The sequence below is a fragment of the Lithobates pipiens genome, unplaced genomic scaffold (assembly GCF_037356315.1).
Source record: "Lithobates pipiens isolate NorthernLeopardFrog02 unplaced genomic scaffold, aLitPip1_a1.2 Scaffold_1, whole genome shotgun sequence".
NCBI classification, from domain to species: Eukaryota; Metazoa; Chordata; class Amphibia; order Anura; family Ranidae; genus Lithobates; species Lithobates pipiens.
In genome coordinates this window covers 184,992,669-185,020,475 of record NW_027507685.1, presented here as the reverse complement: position 1 = coordinate 185,020,475, position 27,807 = coordinate 184,992,669, and the positions used below count along the sequence as shown (strand labels likewise).

The 27,807-nt window shown below is 42.5% G+C and overlaps 1 protein-coding gene across 1 annotated transcript in view; it reads left to right on the top strand.

Annotated features, from left to right (window-relative positions):
* The window catches only part of MAPKAP1 (MAPK associated protein 1), a 341,504-nt gene extending 314,574 nt beyond the window's left edge, over positions 1 to 26,930 (top strand). Inside the window, exons 11-12 of the mRNA XM_077478999.1 lie at positions 10,953 to 11,050; positions 26,361 to 26,930. Of these exons, the coding sequence (XP_077335125.1) occupies positions 10,953 to 11,050; positions 26,361 to 26,480 (218 nt within the window). The 3' untranslated portion in view covers positions 26,481 to 26,930. The remainder of the gene's footprint in view (positions 1 to 10,952; positions 11,051 to 26,360) is intronic.
* The last annotated feature ends 877 nt before the right edge of the window (positions 26,931 to 27,807 follow it).

Below are 27,807 nucleotides of genomic sequence, written 5' to 3'. Positions count from 1 at the left end.
ATTTCCTTTATTAATTTTGTTGCCCTTCTCTGGACTATCTCCAGTTCCAGCACATCCTTCCGGAGGACTGGTGACCAGAACTGGACAGCATACTCCAGGTACGGCCAGACCAGAGTCTTGTAAAGTTGGAGAATTATCGTTTTATCTCTGGAGTTAATCCCCTTTTTAATGCATGCCAATATTCTGCTTGCTTTGCTTGCAGCAGCTTGGCATTTTGCATGCCGTTACTGAGCCTGTCATCTACTAGGTGGCCCCCAGAGGTTCTTCACCTAGTGAGTAGATTGCATTCATATTTTTTGCCAACCAAATGCATTCTTTTACATTTTTCTACATTAAACCTCATTTGCCATTTAGTTGCCCACCCCATTAATTTGTTCAGATCTTCTTGCAAGGTTTCCACATCCTGCGGAGAAGTTATTTCCCTGCTTAGCTTAGTATCATCCGCAAATACCGAGATTGAGCTGTTTCTCCCATCCTCCAGGTTGTTTATGGATAAATTAAATAGGATTGGTCCCAGGACAGAACACTGGGGGACCCCACTTTCCACACCATACCATTCCGCGTACTCCCCTTTTATCACTACCCTCTGAACTCACCCCTGTAGCCAGTTTTCAATCCATGTACTCACCCTATGGTCCATGCCAACAGACCTTACTTTGTACAGTAAAAGTTTTTGGGGAACTGTATCAAATGTTTTTGCAAAATCCAGATACACCAAGTCTACGAGCCTTCCTTTATCTAGATGACAGCTCACCTCCTCATAGAAGGTAATAGATTGGTTTGGCATAAACTATTCTTGATTAATCCATGCAGATTCTTGCTAATGATGCCTTTGTTATTACTAAAATCTTGTATATAGTCCCTTATCATCCCCTCCAAGAGCTTGCATACAATTGATGTTAGGCTAACTGGTCTGTAATTCCCAGGGATGTAACTTGGCCCTTTTTTAAATATTGATGCTACATTGGCTTTTCTCCAATAAGCTGGTACCAGTAGACTGTTTGAAAAAAATAGGAACAATGGTCTAGCAATTACTAGACTGAGTTGCTTAAGGACCCTCAGGTGCAAGCCATCTGGTCCCGGTGACTTATTGATGTTAAGTTATTCAAGTCTAATTCTGTCCTCTGTTAGCCATGAGTGTGCTTCCTGTGACATGTCATGAGGATAGACATTGCAGTTTTGATTACTGAACCCCCCCCCCCCCCTGTTTCCCTAGTGAAGACTGCAGAGAATAATAAATTCAATACCTTTGCAATCTCACCATCCTCAGTAACCAGATTCCCTTCATCCTTTATGGAACCAATATGATCTGACCTCCCTTTCTTACTATTTATGTACTGAAAGAATTTCTTGGGATTTTTTTTTTTTACTCTTCTCCACTATGTGCCTTTTGTTTTCTAGCTTACCCACCCTGATTGCACCTTTACATTTCTTGTGGCAATCTTTGTAAATTTGGAATGCTGATGTTGATCCCTCAGTCTTGTATTTTTTGAAGGCCTTCTCCTTTGCTTTTATATGCATTTTTATGTTGGAGTTAAGCCACCCAGGACTTTTCTTAGTTCTTTTAACCACTTGCTTACTGGGCACTTATACCCCCCTCCTGCCCAGACCAATTTTCAGCTTTCTGCGCTGATGCACAATTGCGCGGTCATACAACACTGTACCCAAATTCATTTTTTATAATTTTTTCCCCACAAATAGAGCTTTCTTTTGGTGGTATTTAATCACAGCTGGGGGGTTTATTTTTTGCTAAACAAAGATGGAAAATTTTGGAAAAACAAAAATCATGTTTAATAGTTTGTTATAAAATTTTGTAAACAGGTAATTTTTCTGCTTCATTGATATGCGCCGATGAGGCTGCACTGGTGTGCACAGATAGGCTGCACTGGTGTGCGCCGATAGGTAGCGCTGGTGGGCACTGACAGGTGGCACTTGTAGGGGCACAGGTGGGCACTGAGGAGGCAGGGCACATCTCAGTGATCGGGACTGATGATCATCCCAGTGATTATTTTTTTTTTTTGTTAGCGTGAGGAGAAAAAAATAAAAACCGCAGAGGTGATCAAATACTACCAAAATAAAGCTCTATTTATGGGGAAAAAAAAGGACTTTGTTTTTATTTGGGCACAGTGTCGCACGACCATGCAGTTGTCAGTTAAAACAACGCAGTGTCATAACGCAAAAAAATGGTCTGGTCAGGAAATGGGTTAAAACCTTCCAGAGCTGAAGTGGTTAATGCTTTGATTATTTTATTGAATATGAAATGTATTTCTGTGGCCTTTTGGACACGTGTGTTTAACAGATAGCTTTATTAATTGGTATTGGGGCACATTCACTGGTGGATTGTATTGGTATCAGAAGATTCTTGCAACTTAAATGACTGGTAAATGTGAATAGCATGTCTATCCTATTTAAATGAAAGGCAAGCTTACATCGGTCACAGCTGTTAGCATGTGGCTGCATACAAAGCAGTTACCTGCTGTACGGGACAGATGTTTAAGCCTGGATGCAGGCAAGTATGTGCTAACACTTTTCTGCTAAGGCCTTAAATGAATACAAAGCTTCCTCTGACGTCAGAGAGGTGGGTGGATGATGTCATAATCTCTGACCCAACCAGTCAGAAGAAGCTTTGTATTCATTCATAGAGAACAAAGCTCCATGTGAAAGGCAGAATGCCACTCAGCCTGATTCGATTTTGTTCTGGGAGTGGGAAAGGAAGTTCCCATCCCACCGCCGGAGCACAACCCTGTATGCTGTGTAACAAAGAGATGGCCCATGTCCCCACCTATAATTGGCCTTCACAGCAAGGAGCACATGGAAGGGCAAACGCATGTCAGACAAAAACAGAGAAAAATTCCCAGCTCAACTCACCAACCAGTCTGCTTACCAACCGAATGAACCTGTTCAACAGTATGTGTTAAAACCAGGAGTTTATTTAGCACGCATTTACAAAGACATGCGTAAGCTGCAAGGCCTCTAAACGGCACCCTGTGTATTGCTTGCAGTTCTAACCCTATTACATTTATGAAGGTCACCACAGTGGGAACACATGTCTTCTGATGGATAGATGAGGGACAGGTGGGCCTGGAGGTAGCCCAATCCTCCTTAAAGGCACAGGGGCACATTGGACACCCATCTGAAACTACATACAGTCTATATAGGGCTCAGGGTTGCGGCATGTCTTTTTGAACTAAATAATTAGTTTGAACTGACCCGGTCCAATCAAACTGTTTAACGTTCATTAGAAGCTGGAGATTTTCTTTTGTGGCTGGTATAATACTCCCTGTCCTGTCATCCGTGCCTTAAAGCTACACTGGCTGAAGAATCCTCTGCATCCAACACTTCCAAAAGTGTCGGGTGCCTGTTCATTCGTTGTGCACTATGATTCCACCCACAGGCCACTACAGGGAACACCCCCAGTCACCTCTGCCATCTTCCAGGAAGCCTCTCTCATTGGTGTCATCTTGCTCCTTCATTGATAAGCCAGCTTTACAGTATCCAGGCTCTAAACTTCAGTGTTTAGTATCTCACAGTTACACTGAAATGCACAACAGTAAGGTATAAAGTATCCACTTTCTGTGAGAAACTGCTTCTCCAGCTTCCCTTTAGTGGTGTGTAAAATTCTAGGCACTATATGATCAGATAATTTGAACTCTGATCTGTCCTTTCAGCTGAGCTCACATGACCAGACCTAGGCCTTCACACATGTGACCAACATTTAATTAGCCCTTTAAGCAGCAATTTCTCCAGGATCTGTACGTATTTTGGTCCTTCCATTACCCTTTGAGTACAGGTCCAAACGGTTTTGTTGGAATAAATAAATGTTAACAAAAAGCTAGACAGTTTAGTGTGTGATTCAACTACCCTGCCCGCCCAATTTGCCCTAATCGGTACTGTGTCATGTTATTTCAGTGTTCTGCAGATATAAGTTTTTAATGTATGTATTTATCCATTGAATTGAACCAATAAAAGAGTACACAGTGGATACAAAAAGTCTACACAGTTAAAATGTCAGTTTTCTGTGATGTTCAAAAATGAGACACAGTTAAATCATTTCAGAACTTCTTCTACCTTTAATTTCACCTTTAAACTGTACAACTCAGTTGATCAGTAAACTGAAATCTATTAGGGAACTAAAACTAAAAAATAAAATAATACGGTTGCATAAGTGTGCACACCCTTAAGATAGTACCTTCTTAAAGCACCTTTTGATTTTATTATAGCACTCTGCCTTTTTGGGTATGAGTTTATCAGCATAGCACATCTTGGTAATATTCGCTCACTCTTCGCAAAAACACTCCAAATCTGTCAGATTGTGAGGGCATCTCTTGTGCACAGCCCTCTTCAGATCACCCCACAGATTTTCAATCGGATTCAGGTCTGGGCTCTGGCTGGGCCATTCCAAAACTTTAATCTTTTTCTGGTGAAGCCGTTCCTTTGTTGATTTGGATGTGTGCTTTGGGTCGTTGTCATGCTAAAAGATGAAGTTCCTCTTCATGTTCAATTTTCTAGCAGAAGCTAGCTTTTTTTGTGGGCTCCTTGAGGGTAGGGACCGATGTGAGTGTGCGATGTACAGGGATAGAGACAATTGTAGACACTCACTCAGGTTGAACTGGATGGACTGGTGTCTTTAGTCAACCTTAATAACTATGAAACTATGAAGCCTGAAGGTTTTTTGCCAGAACCATTCATAATTCCCTCTAACTTGACTAAGGCCCCTGTTCCAGCTGAAGAAAAACAGCCCCCACGGGATGATGCTTGAACCACCATGCTTCACTGTGGGTATGGTGTTCTTTTGGTGACGTGCAGTGTTGTTTGTGTGCCAAACGTATCTTTTGGAATTATGGCGAAAAAGTTCAACCTTGGTTTCATCAGACCATAACACATTTTCCACATGCTTTTGAGAGACTTCAGATGTGTTTTTGCAAAATTTAACCCGGCTTGGGTGTTTTTCTTTGTAAGAAAAGACTTCCGTCTTGCCACTCTACCCCATAGCCCAGACATATCAAGAATATGGGAGATTGTTGTCACATGTACCACACAGCAAGTACTTGCCAGATATTCCTGCAGCTCCTTTAATGTTCATGTTCATGTTAATGTTTAATGTTCCATACACTGTGCTGTACATTACGTACACTGGTATGCTACAATCTATGTTGTATTATACCTACATGTTCTTTATCGCCACACTCCATACTCTAATTTGAATGTTCCACGTTGTACTGTTCAGAATATGAACACAAGTCCACATTATACCCCACTGCACCTCATCCATGCTACTGCCCTATGTACTGCGCTGTATGTAACATACTGCCTGCTGCTAATCATCATAGAGTTATTTAAATTCCACTGGCATTTTTTGGGATTTTCACATTTTACACATTTCATGAATAGATAATCTTTTTCCATATATTGTTTTGAACTGTGTATTTAGCTCTTTGCCTGGAGTTACACTTTTAAAAGGCTTCTGCATAAATAAATTTGGGTTCCCAACACAGCGCATAAGTATTTGTACACAGTCATTTATATTAGACAGCAATCTGTTCATGCAATTGCATACCTTTTTTATATTGTAAAGGGATATTCTCATAAGCAATATGTAGGCTGTCATTACAGACCTTCTGAAAATGCTAGCTATATTACTGCCTGAGTTATTGCCCCAAAAACAGCAAGTAAAGTCAGAAAAGCCGATCCAATTTTGTTCTGGAGAAGTAAGTCTGAAAATACTCAAGTCATTGTCTCAGCACGACAGCCAGGCAACTAGTATTTTCAGAAGGAGGGATCACCTTTGGCAGCTTAAAGATTCCCCTTAATCTGTGAAACTGAAATCTCAGAGAATAACAATATGCACACATGTACAGTATACAGTAAGTGCAGAGTATCCCTCCTCCCCTCTGAACCCTTCTGGCCTTCTGATTATAGAAACAAATTATCCCGCTGCAGGCATCTACTAATATATGTACCAAACAAGTTTAATTTGCTGAATGATTTAAGGAAGTTATATGTTTGTTCCCCCACTTTAAATCATTAGACATGCTACCGGGGGAAGATTAATGCTTTGTAATTATATTTAATTATACATTTCCAAGATAAAATGTCTCATGTTCAGAGATGGCCAAATGTAATAAAATGACCCTCTCTAAAACTCGACCTGGGATATATTGATCAAAGCGGATGTGTACATATGATAGGAGTACAAATATGACTTTTTAGCATCCAGGAGTTCACAAATTGTTGTAAATTTGGAGCATTGGCGGTATAATTTATTACGTGTAAACTTCTCGAGGTAGACATTTTCTTTTTAATATCATTTGAACCAGCGTCACGATATAGAAATAGTCTCCACCCACATAATGAACCCATTAGTAGTAGGTCATTATCTGGGTGAGACAAGCCCTACAGAAAACCTAGCATGGAGGCTTCTATTCTTGACCTGACAATGCTAGTAGGTTTGATATCATGGTGCCCTGCTTCAATAATTGTAGTCACAGACCTAAAATGCATACAGTGTTAAGAAAAAGAATGTGAACCCCTTGGAACTGTGTGTGTGTTTTTTATTTTTGGCAGTAATTTGGTTCACATTAGCTAATGCTTCTTATGTACAGCCATCTTAAAATGTTGGAGTGTCTTTTATTATTATACCGGATTTATATAGCTGCAACAGTTTGCCCCCATGTTGTAAGGCGCTGCAAAAACATTACAGTTACAATACAAATCAATACAGGAGGGATCAGAGGGCCCTGCTCATTAGGGCTTACAAGCTAAAAGGTCAATCCAAATAGCTCTAAACCACACCTCCAAACTCATTTTATTAAACTCCAGGTGTGCAAAATACTGATTCCAATTAGCAATTAGTCTATGGGTTCATTTACTTTTTCCTCCATTGTAAATGTTTAACCACTTACTCACTGGGCACTTGAACCCCCTTCCTAACCAGACCAATTTTCAGCTTTCGGTGCTCTCACATTTTGAATGACAATTACTCAGTCATGCAACACTGTACCCATATAAATTTTTTGTCCTTTTTTTGGTTGGAATTTAACCACTTGCCGACCTGTGCACACCGACGTACATTGGCAGAATGGCACGGACAGGTAAATAGGTGTACAGGTACGTCTCTTTAAATTTGCCGCCATGGCCTTATGTGAGCACCGGTTGGGACCTCCATGAGTTTGATCGCCGCTGGGATACCCACAATCGTCTCAAGGGAAGGAAGAATGGGGAGATGCTAATGTATATCAAGCATCTCCCCGTTCTGCCTAGTGACAGTGTCACTGATCTCTGCTCCTTGAGATCTCGAGCAGAGATCAGTGACGTGTCACACCCAGCCATGCCCCCCCCCCCCCCCCCCCCATGGTTAGAAACTCTCCCCAGGGCGCCCCCTAGTGGTTAACTCCTTCACTGCCAGTGTCATTTACACCGGAATCCATGCATTTGTATAGCACTGATTGCTGTATAAATCACAGTGGTCCCAAATAAAAATCGCTGATCGCCGCCATTACTAGTAAAAAAAATTAAGAAAAATGACTTAAAACTATCTCCTATTTTGTAAACGCTATAACTTTTGCGCAAACCAATCAAACGCTTATTGCGTTGTTGTTTTTTTACCAAGAATATGTAGAAGAATGCGTATTGGCCTAAACTGCAAACAAAAATAGTTTTTTTTCTATATATATTTTTGGGGGATATTTGTTATAGCAAAATGAAAAAAAATAATGGGTATTTTTCAAAATTGTTGCTCTTTTTTTGTTTATAGCGCCAAAAATAAAAACCACAGGGGTGATCAAATACCACCAAAAGAAAGCTCTATTTGTGGGAACAAAAGGATGTCAATTTTGTTTGGGAGCCACGCCGCACGACTGTGTAATTGTCAGTTAAAGCATTGCAGTGCCGAATCGCCAAAAGTGCTCTGGTCTTTGGCCTGCAAAGTGGTCCGGGGCTTAAGTGGTTAATCACAGCTGGGTTTTTTATTTTTTACACTATAAAAGAAAAAAGACATAAATGAAGAAAAATGCATATTTTACAGAATTTTCAGTTATAACATTTTGCAAATTAGTAATTTTTCCTCATAAATTTTGCCCAAAATTTATACTGCTACATCTCTTTGGTAAAAATAACCCAAATTGGTGTATATTATTTGGTCTTTGTGAAAGTTATAGAGTCTCATTTCTTGAGACCCTAACATGCCAGGAAAGTACAAATACCCCCCAAATGACCCCTTTTTGGAAAGTAGCAATTTCAAGGTATTTAGGAAGGGGCATGGTGAGGTTTTTGATTTCATTTTTTCCCACAATTCTTAGCAAAATCGAGATGTTTTTATTTTTTTCACAAAATTGTCATATTAGCAAGTTATTTCTTACACACAGCATATCCATAGCACAAATTACACCCCAAAACAAAATTCTGCTATCTTTCCTGAGTATGGCGATACCACATGTGTGAGACTTTTACAAAGCCTGGCCACATACAGAGGCCCAACATGCACGGAGCGCCAACAGGTGTTCTCGAGCATAAATTCAATAAATTACACATCTAATTTCCTGACTACTTCTTACACCTTTGAAGGCCCTGGAGCACCAGGACAATGGAAATGCCCCAAAAATTACTCCATTTTTGAAAATACCCCAATGTATAATCTATGAGGCATATTGAGTCTTTTGAACATGTCATTTTTTAATACAAATTTTTGGAAAATGTGGAAAGAAAATGTAAATGCATTTTTTTTTAACACAAAGCTGTCCATATATACAATATTTTTAACACATTGCATGTACATACCAAAAATAACACCCCAAAATAGATTTTCCTACTCCTCCTGAGTACGGCAATACCACATGTGGGAGGCTTTCACAGTCTGGGTATGGCTGGGTATCGCTGAGCATATCTGGGTACAACTCAGTATGGCTGAGTACGGCTGGGTATCACTGAGTATGGCTGTGGATGGATGGGATGGCTGAGTATGAATGGATGGATGGATTAATATTGCTGAGTATGGATGGGTGGATAAGTATGACCGAGGGATAGCGGGATGGCTGAGCGTGGATGACGGGGTGGATGGCGGGATGGCTGAGCATGGATGGCTTATACAGAGGGATGGATGGCTGGATTTGTCACTGAGCAGCGCTGTGGGCACTACACATCCAGCCCACAGCGCTGCTGTATCCAATCTCTCCCCTCTCTGCTCACACTGGATGGAGAGGGGAGAGAGGAACCGGATATCACGCTGGTTTGTTTACATGTGATCGCTTCGTCATTTGACAGAGTGATCATGTGGTAAACGGCAGCTGTCAGCAGCCATTTACCATGATCCGTGATGTGCCGGGTACGGTCGCGGATGCTCCTGCGTGCATGCCCGATTCTGGGAGGACATCATAGTATGCCCTCCCAGAGTTATCGAACTGCCCAGTAGCTGTCATTCGGCTATGGGCCGGTTGTTAAGTGGTTAATGGGTATGTTTAATAAAGAGATTCAAGAAATTGTTTATTTTTTTTGGATGCTATCAGCTTAAGCACATTGTGTTTGTCTGTTGTTGGGACTTTGATAAGGATCACACCTGATTTTGTGGCAAATTACTGCATAAAAACCTGGTAACTCCAAAGTGGGATTTACAATTTATGCACAGTGGCAAGAAAAACTAACATTCTGAAGGAACATACAGATATCCAGCTATTATTTTCAGAATGTTAGCAATGGTATCTCCATGACAGGATAACTTTAAGATGTAGTGTATGTACAAATGAGCAGAAAATTGTTGATTTTGTAGCCCAGGCTTGATCAAAGTGAGGAGGCTGTGAACTGTACCTATCATCTCCGTAACTGATGATCACTGTCATTTGACAGTCATTCCCTGATGAGCAAGGTGTTTTGAAAATGCTGCTTAGTAGGTTCAGGAGTGAGCCTGCTTGGGTGCCCCCATAGCAAGTCCCTTGCTGTGGGGGCACTCGGCAGGGGAGAGGTGCCAGGAGCACCGAAGGGGGCCCCGAGAATAGGAAGATCTGGGCTGTTCTGTGCAAATCCACTGCACAGGGCAGGTAAGTATGACAATAAATATTTTTTTGTAACTACTTTGTCTGCACTATAGCCAAAAGACAGCTACAGAGCGAACTTAATTTGCCAGAAGGGTGTCCATGGACGTCCTCCCGTGCATGAGCGGCCTGCGCACTCTGTGATCAGCGAGTCTATGGGACTCGATCCTGACCTCTTAACACGTAATCAGCTGTCAGCCAATGGCAGCTGATCATGTGACCTAAACAGAGCCGGTAATTGGCTATTTTTTCTCCTTATGCTGATAGCGTGAGGTGAAAAAAAAAGCTGATCGACAGCGCCTGCGAGAGGGACATCAGTCCCGATTGGGGAGAGGCTTTTGTGCCCACTAGCCTCACCTACCAGTGCCCACCAGCGCCATCCATCAGTGCCCACAGTGTGTCATCACCAGTGCTGCCTATCAATATCACCTACCAGTGTCCATCAGTGTCACCTTATCTGTGCCCATCTGGACAGCCTATCAGTGCCCATCAGTGCAGCCTCATCAGCGAAAATCAATGAAGGGGAAAAATACCAGTTTGCAAAATGTTATAACAAACTATAAAAGTTTTTTTTTTGTTTTTGTTTTTTGTGTTTTTTTGTCTATTTGTGTTTGTTTAGCGCAAAAAAAAAAAAAAAGTTTAAAATTTCCTTTGAGTATAGTGTAGCATGAGCATGCAATTGTCATTCAAAGTGCGACAGCGCTGAAAGCTCAAAATTGGTCTGGTCAGGAGGGGGGTTTAAGTGTCCAGTAAGCAAGAGGTTAAAACTAAAAGAAAAAATAGTAAACATTTAACTTTGAGGTCTTGGCATATCCAGCCTAAATGTTACGCTACCCACGAATTACATTTATTTCTTATTGTTTCAATTTCAGCGTATTATCTTCTTGTTTGAAATGTACGTGCCTAACGAAGTTGTGTTCCCCATTACAGGCCATGCAATGTTCAAGCTGACCTACCTCAATAATCACGATTACAAGCACCTGTATTTTGAATCTGATGCAGCTACCGTTAACGAGATTGTTCTAAAGGTGAGTTTTCTGTTGCTGCACATCCCTTTTTTTACAGAATGAAGCATAGATAGGCCATAGACCATGGGTTGAAGGAAAGAAATAGCACTGTCTGGGTTCATGACCGAATCGTGCAAAACAGGGGAATCCCCCCTGCCGAGACATTGTATTCTCCTGCCAGGAGAAGACCGTGATTATTGCTAGCGGCTCTAGCAGCCGCAGGCGATGATTGCAAATGAATCCGGCAGGCTGTTTGTCCCCAAGTTGATCAGTTAGGCAACTTGTTGTATTCAGCCCGCCCATACACGATTTGGACTGTCTATGGCTTTCCTTAGTGATTCAAATGCTATAACATGCAAGATCCTGCCTCCAAATAACATGAAATATTGATACGTGCACACTGGCACTGGTGGACATCTCAGGTACCAGCATTCTTGGAGGAAAAACAATATCATACGGCCTAGAAACATTCAGCCCAGCCAGTGGGCTTTCCCTCTGAGAAAGCTTAAGCCCCATACACGCTATCAGATTTTCTGCTGATTTTTACCAAAACCATGTAGCGCAAGGGCCTGCCTGATTGCATACAAAAATGAAACTCCTAAGATTTGACCTCATATTATATGGTTTTGGTAAATCTGTAGGCAACAATCAGCAGAAAATCTGATAGCGTATGGGGCTTTAGTTTCGATATGTCTGCCAGAGTCGGCTAGTCCTACAAAGCTTTAAGTTAACTGCTGTTTAGATGCTATTGTATAACAACACTGAGACAGACTGCCACCATAACTACTACTGGTGTGGCTAATTGAGTACTAAGTGAATCGATCAGCTCTTGGACTTGCAATCATACTACAAAGCACTCATGAAGAAGCATTTTCAAACAAAGTTTCTGCATTGTGTTTTCAGAGGAAATGATGTGACATCGCAGCTCCTCCTGTCTTGTGTGAGCTGATGTAGAGCTGACGCAGCTCTGTTGTTTAGCTTTGCAGCAACAGATCACTGCAGTAAGTAGCGATTTTTTGCTGAGTCCAACCAGAAACAGATCACTATCAGAGGTGACAGAGCTTGGCATACAAGGTTCAGTGCTGGGACCCTTACTTTTTAATATCTTTATAAATGATATTGGGTCTGGGATCAAAAGTAACATTTCTGTCTGCAGATGACACCAAGCTATACAGTGGAATAACGTCCTTACAGGTTGTCTCCAATTTCCAAGCCAACCTCAATGCATTGTCTCATTGGGCGACTATGTGGCAGATGAGGTTTCATGTTGATAAATGTAAAGTTATGCACTTGGGGGCTAAGAATATGCATACATCATACATACTAGGGGGAGTACAACTGGGGGGATCCGTAGGGGAGAAGGATCTGGGGGTTTTGGTAGATTATAAGCTCAATAATAGCATGCAATGCCAAGCTGCGGTTTCTAAAGCAAGCAAAGTATTTTCTTGTATTAAGAGAGGTAGGGACTTCACATAGATATAATTTTCCCCCTGTACAAATCATTAGTAAGACCTCATCTGGAATATACAGTTCAGTTTTGGGCACCAGTTCTCAAAAAGGATATCGGGGAACTGGAGAAAGTGGAGAGAAGGGCAACCAAACTGATAACAGGCATACAGGAGCTCAGCTATGAGGAAAGATTAGAGGAAACTGAATTTATTCACTCTTGAGAAGAGGAGAATAAGGGGGGATATGATCAACATGTTCAAATATATAAGGGGTCTATATAGTGAACTTGGCAGGGGCAGACTGAGCATCCGGGCACTCGGTTGCTGACCAAGGGCCCCGAGGTGTGGAGGGGGGGGCCTGGCTCAGTCTGCTCCTGGAGGTGCCCGCATCTCAACATGCAGAATTGAAGACTATACCCCCGAGGAAGCAGTGAACAAATCCTTGCTGGCAGTTGATCATGCAGCTATACGAGAGGAGAGGAGTGAGCTGGCGGGGATGGATCTTAGCGCAATCATGGAGCCCCGTCAGCTGTGCGTGGATGATTGCACAGACAGGCGCTCCGGCCATCTCTCCTCCCTGGGGTATTCAGCAGAGGGGGCGTGGCCACACATCACTGCTGTGCGGGACAGTTGGTATGGAGCTGGAAGCTGCAGAGTCATTGTGGAATTGGTCACCCACACTGACCTGCCTTGTGTGTGGCAGCAGGTCAGTGTGATAATGATAGCACAGCAGTTTGTGTATGAATGTGTGTTGTTCTTTTTCCTTCCTTCTTGCCATGTGCTTATTTACCAGGTGCTATTCACTAGTGCACACCAATATATGGTACATTGATTGCCACTCAGTGTATAGATATCAGTGTTACACACTGGGGCGCTCTGCAGATGCTATAACGCTAAAAATAGCGACCGGAAAGTGCCCTGAAAAAGCCGCTCATCAAACTCCAGTGTGAAGCCCCAAAGGCTTTTCACACTGGAGCGTTGCACTGGCAGTATGGTAAAAAAAAGTCCTGCTTACATTGGTGATCAGTGAGAATAATGTTCCTTACATTAACCACTTCAATACCGAGCACTTAAACACCTTCCTGCCCAGACCAATTTTGAGCTTTCAGCGCTGTCGCACTTTGAATGACAATTGCGCGGTCATGCTACACTGTACCCAAATGAAATTTTTATCATTTTTTTTCCCACAAATAGAGCTTTATTTTGGTGGTATTTGATCACCTCTGCGGTTTTTATTTTTTGCTAAACAAATAAAAAAAATACCGAAAATTTTGACAAAAAAAATGTTTTTTTTTTAGTTTCAATTTGCAAATAAGTAAGTTTTCTCCTTCACTGATGGGCACTGATGGGGGTTACACTGATGGGCAATGATAAGGCGGCACTGATGGGCACCGATGAGGTGGCACCAATGAAGTGGCACTGATGAGGTGGCATTGATGGACACCGATATGTGGCACTGATAGGCGGCACTGATGGGTGGTACTGATGGGCGACACGGATGGGCACTGATAGGTGGCATGGATGGGCATGGATAGGTGGCACAGGTGGGCATGGGTTAGTCGGCACAGGTGGGCATGGGTAGGCGGCACAGGTGGGCATGGATAGGCGGCACAGGTGGGCATGGATGGGCACTGATAGGTGGCATGGATGGGCACTGATAGGCGGCACAGATGGGAACTGATAGGCGGCATTGTATTATAATATATTGTACTAATGGATGCCAATCAATAATGCATGCCAATCAGTGATGCCCATTGTGGGCACTGATTGGCATCCATTATGGGCACTGATTGGCATCCATTGTGGCACTGACTGGAATACCTGGTGGTCTAGGGTGGCATACCTTGTCCTGGGCATCCCTGGTGGTCTGGTGGCGTCCCTGGTGGTCCAGTGTGGGCATCCTCGGGGGGGCTGTGCTGATAATCGATCAGCACAGACCCCCCCTGTCAGAGGAGCAGCCGATCGGCTCTCCTCTACTCGCGTCTGACAGACGCGAGTGAGGAAAAGGCGATCACCGGCTTTTCCTATTTACACTGTGATCAGCCGTGATTGGACACGGCTGATCACGTGGTAAAGAGTCTCCATCGGAGACCGTAGATTGTAGTTGCCGGGTGTCAGACTGACACCCCCGCAACAACGATCGCTGCGATGCGCGCCCCCGGGGGCGCGCAGCGGCTCATAATCCTGATCACGTCATATGACGTCCGGTCAGGATTATGCAACCACTTTGCCACCATCTATTTGTTATAGGGCGGGCGGCAAGTGGTTAATGATCAGTGGGAAGAATGTTCCTTACATTGATGATCAGTGGGAAGAATGTTCCTTACATTGATGATCAGTGGGAAGAATGTTCCTTACGTTGGTGATGAGTGAGAAGAATGTTCCTTACATTGGTGATGAGTGAGAAGAATGTTCCTTACGTTGTTGGTCAGTGGGAAGAATGCTCCTTACGTTGGTGATCAGTGAGAAAAATGTTCTTTACGTTGGTGATCAGTCGAGAATAATGCTCCTTAGGCCCCTTTCACACATGCGGATGATATGTCCGTATTTCATCCATCCGTTTGCGGATGAAATACGGGCATACATTCATCCCTATGGGATAGAGGGTGTCTGCGGATGAACATCCGCAGACACCCGATTTCCTCCGCCTCCGCAACAGTCCGATTCTGCAGACGGAGGAAAATCCTATTTTTCTATCCGTCTGCCGAGCGGATCGGATGAACACGGATACACGGTCCATGCTCATCCGATCCCCATAGAGGAGAGCGGAGAGCTGACAGGGCCATGTCCGCAGCCGGCTCAGCGGGGACAACGGAGCGATCCCCGCTGAGCGAGCGGATCATCACAGGGCGGATCATTACTGATCCACCCCGTGTGAAAGAGGCCTTACATTGGTGATCAGTTGAGAATAATGCTCCTTACATTGGTGATCAGTTGAGAATAATGCTCCTTACATTGGTGATGAGTGAGAATAATGCTCCTTACATTGGTGATGAGTGAGAATAATGCTCCTTACATTGGTGATCAGTTGAGAATAATGCTCCTTACATTGGTGATGAGTGAGAAGAATGCTCCTTACATTGGTGATCAGTGGGAAGAATGCTCCTTACATTGGTGATCAGTGAGAAGAATGCTCCTTACATTGGTGATCAGTGGGAAGAATGTTCCTTACATTGGTGATCAGTGGGAAGAATGCTCCTTACATTGGTGATCAGTGGGAAGAATGCTCCTTACATTGGTGATCAGTGGGAAGAATGCTCCTTACATTGGTGATCAGTGGGAAGAATGCTCCTTACATTGGTGATCAGTGAGAAGAATGCTCCTTACATTGGTGATCAGTGGGAAGAATGCTCCTTACATTGGTGATGAGTGGGAAGAATGTTCCTTACATTGGTGATCAGTGGGAAGAATGCTCCTTACATTGGTGATGAGTGAGAAGAATGCTCCTTACATTGGTGATCAGTGGGAAGAATGCTCCTTACATTGGTGATCAGTGGGAAGAATGCTCCTTACATTGGTGATCATAATAAACATTTATTTTGAACATGCCGAGCGGATCGGATGAACACGGATACACGGTCCATGCTCATCCGATCCCCATAGAGGAGAGCGGAGAGCTGACAGGGCCATGTCCGCAGCCGGCTCAGCGGGGACAACGGAGCGATCCCCGCTGAGCGAGCGGATCATCACAGGGCGGATCATTACTGATCCGCCCCGTGTGAAAGAGGCCTTACATTGGTGATCAGTTGAGAATAATGCTCCTTACATTGGTGATCAGTTGAGAATAATGCTCCTTACATTGGTGATGAGTGAGAATAATGCTCCTTACATTGGTGATCAGTTGAGAATAATGCTCCTTACATTGGTGATGAGTGAGAATAATGCTCCTTACATTGGTGATCAGTGGGAAGAATGCTCCTTACATTGGTGATCAGTGAGAAGAATGCTCCTTACATTGGTGATCAGTGGGAAGAATGCTGCTTACATTGGTGATCAGTGGGAAGAATGCTCCTTACATTGGTGATCAGTGGGAAGAATGCTCCTTACATTGGTGATCAGTGAGAAGAATGCTCCTTACATTGGTGATCAGTGGGAAGAATGTTCCTTACATTGGTGATCAGTGGGAAGAATGCTCCTTACATTGGTGATGAGTGAGAAGAATGCTCCTTACATTGGTGATCAGTGGGAAGAATGCTCCTTACATTGGTGATCATAATAAACATTTATTTTGAACATAGTGTATAGAAATTCTGTGACGAATGCAAGTAGTGTGGGCAGTGCAATATGTGAGTGTGGTCGGGAACACGTGGGAGGTTCCAGGGGGCCCCATGAGTTGTCAGTCCACCCCCGGAACTTCCTGTTGAGTTATTGTCTTTACGGTCAACACAGAGGACAAGGGGGCACTCTTTAGGTCTAGAGGAAGAGAGATTTCATCTCCAAATACGGAAAGGTTTCTTCACAGTAAGAGATGTGGAAAAGACTCCTTCCAGAGGTGGTTCTGGCCAGCTCAGTAGATTGCTTTAAGAAAGGCCTGGATTATTTCCTAAATGTACAGAATATAACTGTGTACTAACATTTATAGGTAAAGTTGATCTGGGGAAAATCCGATTGCCTCTCGGGGGATCAGGAAGGAATTTTTTCCCCTGCTGTAACAAATTGGATCAAGCTCTGCTGTTTTTTTTTTTTTTTTTTTTTTTTCCTCTGGATCAACTGTGGGTATAGAATTGGGCATATGGGATTGTATGATTTTTTTTTTTATGGTTGAACTAGATGGACTTGTGGCTTTTTCAACCTAACTATGTGACTTGTTGCTGCAAGTGTAGCAAGTCATACTTCTGTGATATTCATTTAAAGCAGTTTTATTGCCCGCTTGGTGATTTTTCCCTACAGGTAAGCCTATAATAAGGTTTACCTGTAGGTAAAATGAATATCTCCTAAACCTGCATGGTTTTGGAGCTTGTTACCCTATAAGTGGTGCATGCGCTCTGAATGTGCAGAGTATCGTGCCTGAACTTCAGAGCTCCTGCTGGAATGGAGTGCTCCCAGGCGCATGCGTGGGAGTGACGTTATCGTGGTTCCATCCACAGTGCTGGTGCCTGCGAACCCAGAAGAAATGTTGAGGGAACATGTCAGCCCCCTCAGTGGTGACTGGGTGTGGGGGGCTTCATTCTAAGGTAAGTATTTCATAATGCGCTAGTATGCAATCTAGTATCGCCTTGTGTTTTTTTATTTTAGCGGTTTAGTACAGCTTTAACCAGAAGTTATGTATCTAAAACGTATCAGTTTGTTACCGGAACCCCTTGTTGGGTAGATTAAAGCTAAATGTATGGTTATAATAAGGTAGAACCAAGGCATCTGCATAACGAAACCCAAAAAAGCACATAGAATCAAGGTGGGTGAAGGGGGAAAAAAAGGCTTTGTCACCCAAAGTGATTGTAACCCCTCATCATGTAAAACAACCAATTTGTTTTAAAATAGAAATGGACAGCAAAACATTTGTGTATAGCTATAAAGAAAAACATTACAAATACCTTTGTTCTCAGCTGCATAATTTCTGGAGGAGGAGGAACAGCAGCACACTGCGCTTCCCAATGAAAGGCTGTGCAAGGGGTGGGGGGTGTTAAGACAAGTCTGATCATCTAGACAACTGACCGCACTGTGCTTACATGCCTAGTGCGGTCAGTTCGTTTTTAATAGGAAAGCAGAGGGACTGGCAGGAACACCAGGGATTTCACACACAGGAAGCAATACAAAGAGAACAGGATAATTTTTTTTATACAAGGACATGGTATAACAGGCACATATCAGGAACAGGAACTGTTGGTTTTACATCTTCTTTAGGAAGCCCAGACTTCAGGTTTAGGGCAGATTTATCTCCATAAGTTTGCTTTTTTTGGGTTATTGTAAGGGTCATTTCTAGTCCATATTTTCAGAACTTAAGCATCAGGATAACACTGAATGACCAGAAATTGCACACGGCATAAGCCAGTAGTATTTATTGAAAGCACGTTTGTAAGGAGGGTGCAGAGGCTGGAGAATAGTCACGTTCCGGGTCAGAGCGTCTTTCGGCAATGTGTTTAGATTGGACGTATCCTGTCAATGTTCTGGGAGCCAAGAGGGCGACGATAAGCAATGTGTCGGGGGCTCTTAACCAGTAATGCGAGCTATGCAGATCATGTGTACACACTGAATACGAGATAATTAGCAACAGATCTAATCGAATGGTTAATTGCAGCTTTTAGATGCACTGAACAGATATTAATAGCCAGCATAAAGCAGACTTCATTATCTACCGAGTTAAGTGCTGCCATTTCAATTTGGATATAGCGGTAATGAGTACACCTTGTTAATTTAACCACTTCCCATGTGCAAAGTGTACGCTTGCCAATATGTTTCAGTCCACTATAGACACAATAGCGTCGATTAGCAAAACCGCCATCAATTTTTAAGCACATGTGTAATTAGTGTTTTGGGCGGCGTACTTTGCTTCTTAATATCGGAAGTCTGTTTGTTTTGTTTTCCTTGTGCCGATGTGCAGGAAAATCTGTGGAAAATGCTTCTTCACCTGTCGGTGCTGACTACGCTGTCACACACGCAGGTGCAGCAGGTGACCCAAAAAATGAATATTCACATAGACTGAATTAGTACACGAGCTGAATGAGAGCATGTTTATTGAATAAAGTATCTAAAAGAAAGTGTATTGGATTAAAATTCAGGAAGGCCCAGTCAGTAAAATAAAAATTTCCAACAGAGGTCCGGGTCTCTTGTTTGTGTGATGGCTCAGATATTTCATATTACAGTTCCCCCTCTACATTCATCCTTCCCTTTACACCACAGCGCCCCCTTTTATATTGCAGTGCCCACATTGACACCCCAGTGCGCCTTTTACATCATATCCTCCCCCCTTTACATTACAGTCCCCTTTTTTCCATCACAGCCCCTCTTTGCTTCAGTCTGCCCCTTTGTAATAGCGACTCTGTTACATCACAGTTTCATAATTGACAACATTGTAAAAAAAAAAATTCGGGACACTTTTTTGGCAGCGGGCGGAGTCGTGGTATAATTAGGGGGCGGGGCATGCATTTATAGGTTTGGCATAGGAAAAGGTAAAAATGATGCGCGCCGCGGCAAAAAAATGGGCGTGGTTTACGTAAAATAGTGGGCATGGCTTACATGGGGCGTGGCTCAAAGGGGTGTGGTTAGAGTCTGAGATGAATGCGGGATGGAGAGAGGGGGGGGAGAGGGAAAGGAGGGACAGCAGCCCCCCGCTCCTACACCACAATATGTGTTTTCCAGAGTTTGACAATCAGCAGATAAAGATACTCCAAATACCTGGTGTTGGCACTTCAATCATGATTGTTATGGTGTCAGGATGATTGAAGCGCATTATTTCTATTATTACATTGTAATATAAAATTAAATTATTCAACTCACCATAATGCAGAATCAGTGGTAGCCATGCGTGCGTCACTAGCCACGTTGCCTGCCATCAGGTGTCCCAAGCGGAGTCTGTACTTACATCAGATGCCCCTTCAAAGATAACTTCCTCACATCTGTGTCCATCAGCGGAGCCCCTCCTTACATCTAGTGCCCCTCTGACATCCACAGACCTGCCCCCACATACTCCACAGACCTGCCCCCACATCTCCAGACTGGCCCCCCACATCCACACACTGACCCCCCACATCCACACACTGGCCCCCCACATCCACACACTGGCCCCCGACATCCACATACCATGACTGTTACTGGCCCCCGCCCCGACATCCACATTGACAGACTGGCCCCCGACATGCCGCCGTTGCCGCGCGCAGACATTTAACTGTGGCGCCGCCCACCGCCCTTTACACTGACACAAACACACACTAGAAGCGGGGGTGGGCGGCGCCACAGGTGTAGACCAACTTCTGGTCTTCTTAAAAATGGCGGCCGGCAGCAAAAAAATGGGAAATTGAATTTCCCGGGACAAACCGAATTTCGCGGGACATTTCCCGGGACAAAATTTATTTGGGACAAATGTCCTAATCGCGGGAATGTCCCGCGAAATTCGGGACAGTTGGCAACTATGCAGTTTTCCTCTTTACAATACCCCCCACCCTACCATGTGTCTTTGGACTCTCCACATCACATTTTTCCTTCACACCTCACCTTTCATTCCTTACATTCCAGTCCACTTTACATGACTGTCCCCTTCTTTACATGCCATTTTTTCTCTTCTGATCACAGCGCTCCTGAAACCTTAACAATCTTATCTTTCACAGCAGGCAGAGGGCAGGAGCTGCATAACTTTTAATGTTAACGTGTTGCCGATTTGTTTCTAGCCCACGTCCTAGCAACAAATCACTGCCTTGTTATGCAGCTCCCACCCTCCAGCCAAACATCCCATGCATCCTGCCCTCTGCAAGGATGAAAGCTGTGGCCGTGGCGGGGGAACAAGCACATCGCCCAGATGGGACGCCCAGGCTGCTAAGTGGCACAGCTTAGTAAGACGGTCATTTTGTCTGGACCACGATCCCTTGTTTAGTGATGGGCATTATATAACATTGCACTGAGTCTGTAAATGGATGGTTTACTTAGACCAGGTTCACATATTTGTGCTGTTGAAAATAATAATAATAGTGCTGTACTATCCCTACACCCAAGTGCTGTCCTGTATATTATTCATCAAACACTTTCCTGAATAACGTGATCCAAAAAATATATAATCAAGTGATCAAACATGCCAAAAAAAGGTCTTCCTTTGCACTACTACAGTGCCTGGAAAAAAACATAAATAAATAGAATCAGGTGGAAAAACATGCAAACTTAATATCCTTGTGTTTTTTGAGTCACAAAAGTGTAATAGTTAGTAAGCTTGAATAAAGACACTAGTCCATCCAGTTCAACCTGAGTGAGTGTCTACCCCTATCCCTGTACATTGCACACTCACATTGGTCCCTACCCTCAAGTAGCCCACAATCCAAGGTCCCCATTCATATATTAGGGCCAATTTTTGGACAGAAGCCAATTAACCTGCCTGCATGTCTTTGGAGTGTGGGAGGAAACCGGAGTACCCGGAGGAAACCCACACAGGCACAGGGAGAACATGCAAACTCCAGGCAGGTAGTGTCGTGGTTGGGATATGAACCAGTGACCCTTTTTACTGCTAGGCGAGAGTGCTAACCACTACACCACTGTGCTGTCCATCAATGTGTGTCCTTTGTAGTGTGATAGCGGCACATTTCATCAAAGTGCCACCACTCCTGTGCTTCTTCCCACCCCCCATCCTCATGGTAGTATCCTCCTCTCACACTTAAATAAAGTTTGGCGAGCCACCCCTGGCCTCAATTAACAGGGAATCTTCCAGCTCCTATGCCGATTGTTAAACTCAGTCTCCTCTGTACATGTAGGTGGAAAAGAAGCTACATGGTGCTTTAAACTTTTCAAACCACATATTTTTTCAAATTCCAAGAGAGGTACTCACAATATTCTTGTGCTTGCAGCTCACCAATTTCTAACACACAGTAAGGCTGGCCATACATTATACAATTTTGTTCTATAGATTTTCTTTAGATTTACCAAAACCATATAATATGAGGTCAAATCTAAATACTTTCAGTTTGTGTGCAATCAGGCAGGCCCTTGGACTACACAGTTGAAGGTAAATCTAAAGTAAATGGAATAAGAAAATTGTATGGTGTATGGCTAACTTTAAGCTGCACAGCTGTTGTCAGCAGCTCCTTTTTCCTTGTGAGGCTGTTGCTGCCGCCTACATTGTCCTCTCCCCCATGCATGTCAGCATAGGGATCACGTGTCTTCCTCTGGGATTCAGGACGACGTCATTTGTGATGAAATGTGTCAGCGAAGGGACATGCTGACGTTGCTGTGCTTTCTAGAGCCTGGGAGGATGGGCATTTTACTATAGCTGGTTGGTTTGTAATTGCTGAGGCCGCGTACACACGCGCGGACTGTTCGCCCAACTTTGTCCGTCCAACAGTTTCGGCAAACAGTCCGCTCAAACTTAGCATGGACGGACATGGCCACACACGACGGACGAACAGTTTGCTGAAACCGTGCGCGATGACGTGAACGGCACGTACGACGGGACGAAAAATACGACGTCCTATACACTGCATTATAGCTTTCGGCGTGAAAATCCTTTCTGAGCATGCGCGCAACTTTGTTTGACGAACAAGCCTACACACGAGCGGACTGTTCGCTGAAACAAGGTTTCAGCGGACAGTTTTACGGAATTTCCGAAAAACCTTGTCCATCCAACTGTCCGCTGAAACTGTCCGCTGAAAGCCCACACACGAGCGGACTGTCCGCCCAAACACTGTTCAGCGGACAAAGTTGGGCGAACAGTCCGCGCGTGTGTACGCGGCCTTATGCATGTTAATGCAAACTTGATGTAAGTGCTTTACCTTTTAGATTTATTAAACGTTTTACACTATGGCGATTCTTTATCTTTTTTTTTAATTCTACAAGCATGAACACTTGTAGTACACCTGTAAAGGCATCCTGTTCAAGATTGAGTTGTACTAGTTGCTATACCTGTAACCTCAGAAGTTGATATATGGTGGGACGGCCATATCCACATCTCCCTATACAAACAAAAGCCCCTGCTGGGTAATTGGCCACAAGTGAGATAGACCTCCCGAGATAGGAGGTCCACATTAGGTGATAAGCAGACATCTCTTGCGGTGGAGGTGTCTCCATCACCGAAAGGACTTTTTCGTCTTTGGACTATTTCTATTTTGCACCATGCTCTGCGCTGTTGGATCAACGCTCAACTTTGAACATTTATTATTTGTTACTGCCATTTTTGTATTATAGCTTATAGGATAAAGGTACCCATGCAGCCCATACTTTTCTAACATACTTTGAGATTTGGAAAAGAGCAGCTGATGGACGTTAGCGATAACAGAAGAGGACAGTGAAAATCTAACTAGATAAAATATTGTCTTTTATTACAAAAGTTCAAATTGTTTAACATACTTTTTGTAAAAGAAAACCATTAAGTCAATACATATATAATATGTAAATTATTACTCTTATACTGCTATGTCAAGAGCGATGCGTTTCACAATTTTAGCTGTGTCGGGACCTCTATATCATGACCACAGATAGAGATGGCTTATCCAAAGAGAAAGTCTTAGCTGTTATGCCGTTTTGATATAGTATGATTAATATGCATATTAACCTGCTTTAGGAGTTCTCATATAAAATATATATTTGTATTATTGTATTTTTTTACAATGGTTTAATTTGTGAATTAGCACAACTTTATTTACATCCACATTGTTAATGGACTTTTCAACTTATGCTCTGAATATCGTCATCCAGCTATTCAGATGTATTTTAAATATAGGGGTCTCCCAACAAGCTTTTGAGATCCAAAACAGCCATGTTACATTATACAATGTGCCAAACCCACAATTGTTGTCCCTTCAAAGCCTACGTTGGTGCAATATACTATTATTTGTCTGTCGAACGCCAGGGGATATTACAAAATAGGTACAGAGCCTCCATAGACTTGTAATCGGTACTTGTAATTATTCCAGAGGAGGAACGAGAATTGGGATATATGTCCTGTACTTAACCAAGATAAACAAGGTTTCCAGCAGTAAGGTTTACATGGAGGGGTGTTCTCTAGCAATGTCTGGCTTCCACAAAAATGGTATCTGTGGGGAAGCCAGATGAAACTAATCAGACTCTGGGAGTTCCCCACTATGCAAATCCACAAGGACCTTACTGCTGAATACACTGTTTATCTCAGTTACATGGAACATTATTCCAGAAGGGATGTGAGTATTTATATACTATATATACCGAGCACCGATCCAAAGTCTACGGGAGAGTCTTTGTCTATTTTTTCAAAAGTCCAGTGGAGTTCAACAGCTAAACTAAAGTATACCACATCAACATAAACGGACATGTGATATCTCTTTTGTGAGACCCCTATCTATGTGATACATCTGAATGGTTGCATGCAGATATAATCATATTGGCTTAAGGGCCACTGGATGTGTGGGACTGTACTCTGAATGTCTCAGCTAATACATTGCAATATTATGAGCATCAACACGCCTTACTACTCTGGCTGAATTTTTTTTTTTTTTTCTGCATTGAGCACTTTTAATATGGCAAAACTCTCCCAGTTTTTAGCTTCATAAGAGAAATACGATCACTATGTCAGAATTGATGCCGAGAATATATGATCTGGATGGATGGAGCTATGGCTATATGTTCTGCAAAGCATCTTTATCTGTGAACTACTTACTCCCGTTTGTCCGTCTAGATGAGACAGCACTGTACACAATTCTTATGGGTTCATTGATCTATGAGGGTCTCTTGGGAAAAACATGCTGGCCTTATTTTATGTGTTTTGTTATACTGTGGCATTTGTATTCTTTGTTTAATAAACAAATGCAATTTTTTCAATTTGTTTGACTACTTGTGGTAGTCAAAATATTTAGCGGTGTACTTTTGGTCTTTGGTTTGTGTACTGTTGAGTCCGGATTCTTAATAGTAGACTGTCGTCGCTTGGTTTTCTAACAGAACATCTTTCCTCTTGGTGATATATCAAAAGTCAAACTTCAAAAAGTTCCAGCATAAAAAGCATTCCAGAAATATGTTTCCTGACCAAGTACCGTCACTAAAGCCAAATTAATTTAGAGCAGCATAGTGTAGTTTACAATCTCTAAATGTGGTGGCTGCTTTGTTTTTACCAGGTGATCTGGCCAGTAATACACTTGCCGTCTGAAAGTGACAATGCTGCTCCTCTATCCAGAGCAGAGACATTCTGAAGAAAGCATTGTGTTGGATGGACTTGACTAATAAATTAAAACTGAACTCTCATCAAACTTTCTTTAAGTTTTGTCACTTCATAAATATATGGTTTGATTTTTTTGCTTTATGTATGATCAGAGGAGAAGTGCAGCATATATATATAAAAAAAAAAAGGTGAGATTACAATAATAGAAAAGGTGATCTGGCAATAGATGTAGTCCTGAAATCTTGGACAGTTGAAAGTCACACTGTTTGGAGCGATTGAACATTGGTAAGAAAGCAGGAGGGGGTAATTATAAAGGGAGGGGTTTGAGGTGAGTACCTGGGGTCACAGGTCTGCCAGGCGGCAGTCAACGTCTACCGTTATGTAATGTGAAACCCATGGGTCCCAGGTTTTCTTTAGTCATTGTATCCCAAATTTTTGCTGTCAGTTTTTAATTTGAAAACATCCAATGCAGTCATGTGAACATTCATTGCAAGTTAGTTGTAGGACCACTCTTTTGCTATATAGTTAGCTTTGTGGCCATTGAAACACGTCATCGGTTTAATTTATTGTTTTGACATGTCATCAGGTTTTAGATGAACTAATGCCTCAAATCGAAGAGACAGCTGGTGGTGCTTTTAAAAAGCTTAATGCCTGTGGAAAACAGATTAATTTGCTTATGTGGTGGATTGCATATCTAAGGGTAAAATGGGTGAGATGAGCGCCAACAAAATCAAGCTTTGTAAATTGTTTCAACGGCTAGCACATACTGGTAGCAGGGTCAGGTGGTGTTTCAGTGCAATAGCAATTTGACAATCTGTTTTCCATTTCTTAATCTATGATAGGAAGGTGTGCACCTGACATTTGTCCTTGCTAAAACATAGCTTTTATTTACCAAAAAACATGTAAGTTTCTCACGTTGCAATTTTAGCAGTTGTGCAAACAGCCTTCAATGGGCTGTTACTGTTGCTTTAAAGGAAATGGTATCTTTTTTTTTGGTATTCCAACCATTTCAATCTTTCTGTTTCAAATAATTTTTGAGAAAGCTTTCTAAAAAAAAAAGTGTCAGTTAAAAAGTGAAGGCTTGCATATGTTTAATAATTGTATCAATTTTGTTTTTCTTCCAAAGGTCAATTACATCTTGGAATCAAGAGCCAGCACAGCAAGGGCTGATTACTTTGCACAGAAACAAAGGAAATTAACAAGAAGGACCAGTTTCAGCTTCCAGAAAGAGAAGAAACCAGGTTAAAGTGCAGGGGATGTGGTAGTAGGCAAACATACAGAACCTTGGCAATGGTTGGCCAGTGGGCATCCTACCGTCATGTCTAAACAGACATTCTTAGGTGAAGGCTCTGGCACTGACGAATTTGCCCCCTATGAATTGTCTTCAGTCAACCTTTAATGTATGATTATTATTACTTTGCAAGCAAACAAGCTTTGGAAGGAAAATGCAAAGTGCAGGGCAGACTCCATCCATTCCCGTGATCCCATTTTAGTTGAACTTGTGAATGGGCAATATGTAAAGGAGAAAAAAAAAAATAGGTCCAATATGTTAAGACCAACTCATTAACGACTAGCTAGGTCCTCTTGTGGTTAAAAGGCTGGGACTATTACAGTTTTTTTTTTGTACAGTATGGAGATGCGCGAGAGTTGGCTCAAGATTACTAAGCTTTTTAAAATAAAGAAATGTCCAAACTTCTGTCTGTAGTCTTATTTATTGTGTAAATCAAAACATTTGAACCTCAGGTATTACATTTCTTATATCAGCCTTTTTCAACCTGCATGCAAGTCAGTGAGTGGCTGAAGCCACAGTTTTTCTTTGTGCACCATTACAACATTCCAGCTTCTGGCGTCCTGACAATCAATTGTTGATGAGGAGGATGTTGTGTGCCTCCACAGTAACCATATTTGCCCCTTCCCTGTCAGCATTGGGGTCACATTAATTGAATGAATAAAATAAACATTGTGATATTACTTAGTGCCAGTGTGCAAAGGTGAGTTTGTTTAGTAAAAATAAATGAATGCTAATATTGGGTTTTCTACATGTGTGGATGTTGCGGTGTTAGGTAAAGCTATTAGCTTAGTTATTTTACATTAGATAATGGAGTGCCTCAGGCTTAATTTAATTTTAAAGGAGGGGGAAAAAAAGGTTGAGTAATTCTGTCCTAGATCCCTGTTTTGTTTTTTGTCCCCTCTAAGATCAAATGTATCAATCTTACCTTTCTTCTGCCATTGTAGTTCCTGGGTAAATTGTGATAATACAGATCCTTCTTTCCCCAGCTACAGTTGCTCACAATTGATGGCATAAATATCTGAATTCTAGTAAGGTCAATCATCACAGATCAACCTGGAATAATACATTTTTATTAACAATCAAATGTAAATGGTGGAATGTTACTCATTTTTCCTTAACTTGCTTAAACTCACACTAACCTTCTGAGGTCCTCTCCACAATTGCTCTCTTTTTTCTGATGGGTGTGTGAGAGGTGCTGAGGAGGAATAAGGTCACCACTCCACTGCCTGTTTTTAACCTCTTTGAACCCACACCACCACATTGCACAGATTAAACACAGTTG